General features: G+C 32.7%; 1 protein-coding gene across 1 annotated transcript in view; it reads left to right on the forward strand.

Annotated features, from left to right (window-relative positions):
* Positions 1–1746, forward strand: part of UBR2 (ubiquitin protein ligase E3 component n-recognin 2) — a gene marked incomplete at its 5' end in the record, with an annotated part of 51524 nt that overhangs the window by 41999 nt on the left and 7779 nt on the right. Inside the window, 2 exons of the mRNA XM_010084667.1 lie at positions 1256–1323; positions 1726–1746. The exon at positions 1726–1746 is cut by the window's right edge and continues 145 nt beyond it. Coding sequence (XP_010082969.1) covers positions 1256–1323; positions 1726–1746 — 89 coding nt within the window. The remainder of the gene's footprint in view (positions 1–1255; positions 1324–1725) is intronic.

Below are 1746 nucleotides of genomic sequence, written 5' to 3' on the forward strand. Positions count from 1 at the left end.
GACAAAAGCAACTATACTGCTTTTACTTTTATGCAAGAAAAGTGTTTGTTGTTTTATTTTTCAAGGCTAGGAATAAGGAAAATTATTAGCCTTTGATCTGTCAGTATTCTATGAACTATTTATACATAAAGATAACTTATCAAATAAAAGTTTGGTTTTGTAAGTCCCTTACTCTGGTCACATTTTTGATAGAAGCATTTTTCAGACTTCTGGGTTGAGTTCGGTGGCGGTATGCTTACAAAAGTAAAAGCATTTGAAATCTGAGTGGTGGTAAAATGTTTGATAGAAATAGTTTCAAAATGTCACAGATCTTCAACTGTTAATTTTCTGGCTGGCAAGGCAGCAGACTTCAACTGAAGCATTTTTAAGTTATTATGATGAGACTTTTTTACCGTAGTAGTGCTTTTAAACTTGGCAGCTTCCTGCTTGTAGCTATGTTGTAAAGCTATACTTATAGATGCAGTTCAAACTCTCTTATTGTAAATGACATTTTACTGCTTGGAGTAAAGAATTTTGAAACTCTTCATTGATTGTTGTTTTAAATACCTTGTAACATTTTCAAGACACTTAATTTATGTTTGCTTGTATACAGTTTACTCCATTACTTGGAATTTATTAAGTATGTGAATTTCTGTTGTCACCTAGAGCGCTTTTGTTAATGCTTTGTGTGAATGTGAATATTACAGAGATGGAGAGACCAATACCTAGCTCTTTATTAATTAGAGATAAAATAACAAATGTAAGAAACTCTTTAGCAATGCATTTTTGAACCTGTAAGGCAAGTAAGTTATGTGAGTCAAATTTAGGGAACCTTGTGAAGTTAAGCAAATTGCAAAAGTTTCCTTTGAGCAACTGTCCAACAGACAACAATTAGTGTTTTTGTTTAGGCACTAGTGTTTGAGCTTATTTCTGAGTCAGAGCTTGAGATAATAACCATTTTATCTCCAGCTAGAAACCTAAGCAATTAAATAAAGTCATTATGGGAGTAGTGAATGGCAGCACTTACTTTGCTGTAGTTACTTTGCCTTTGTTTCGTTTCAATACAGTACAGTCAAGTAGGCAAGAGTCTTTTCCAATGTTGTTGAACAACTCTTGAATTCACGCCTTTCTGATCAAAACTGACAGATGTATATTTTGAGTACTTTAAGCATATAAACCAAGGAGATGGCTCTCATTTTGTAACTGAAGTACACCAAAATATTTTCATATCTAAAAGTTCGATTAATAAATTTATTTCTCTCTTTAAAATTCTCAGCACTGGTGCCTAATGAAAAAAATGGAAATCTTCCCTGCATACTTGATATTGACATGTTTCATTTATTGGTAAGTATTCCATAATATATTAATAATGTTTTGATCTGATTGGAACTATGTCAAAACTTAATTGGAAACTAATCTATATTCTAATCTATAACTAATATTTATTCTATAAATAAAAAATAGGTCAAATGAGGTGGAATGTATAGTCTTTGGATGTTAAAAAACCAAAAACAACAAACCACAAACAAAAAATAGCAAAATATCCCCCAAACAAAGAAGCAGACCCCCCAAAAAAACCCCCCTGACAGTTAATCATTGTTCCCTTAAATCATGACTGGCTACTTAGCTTCAAAATTAGCCTCATGAGGTATGCTGCCTTCAAAGGGTACAGTTGCAGCATAAGCAGAGAAAATGGGAAGATTCTAAAGAAAAGGAATCTACCAGCTTTCTTGTTCTCTTTTACAGGTAAACTTGGTGCTCTCTTTC

The sequence above is a fragment of the Pterocles gutturalis genome, unplaced genomic scaffold (genome assembly GCF_000699245.1).
Source record: "Pterocles gutturalis isolate BGI_N339 unplaced genomic scaffold, ASM69924v1 scaffold6845, whole genome shotgun sequence".
NCBI lineage: Eukaryota > Metazoa > Chordata > Aves > Pterocliformes > Pteroclidae > Pterocles > Pterocles gutturalis.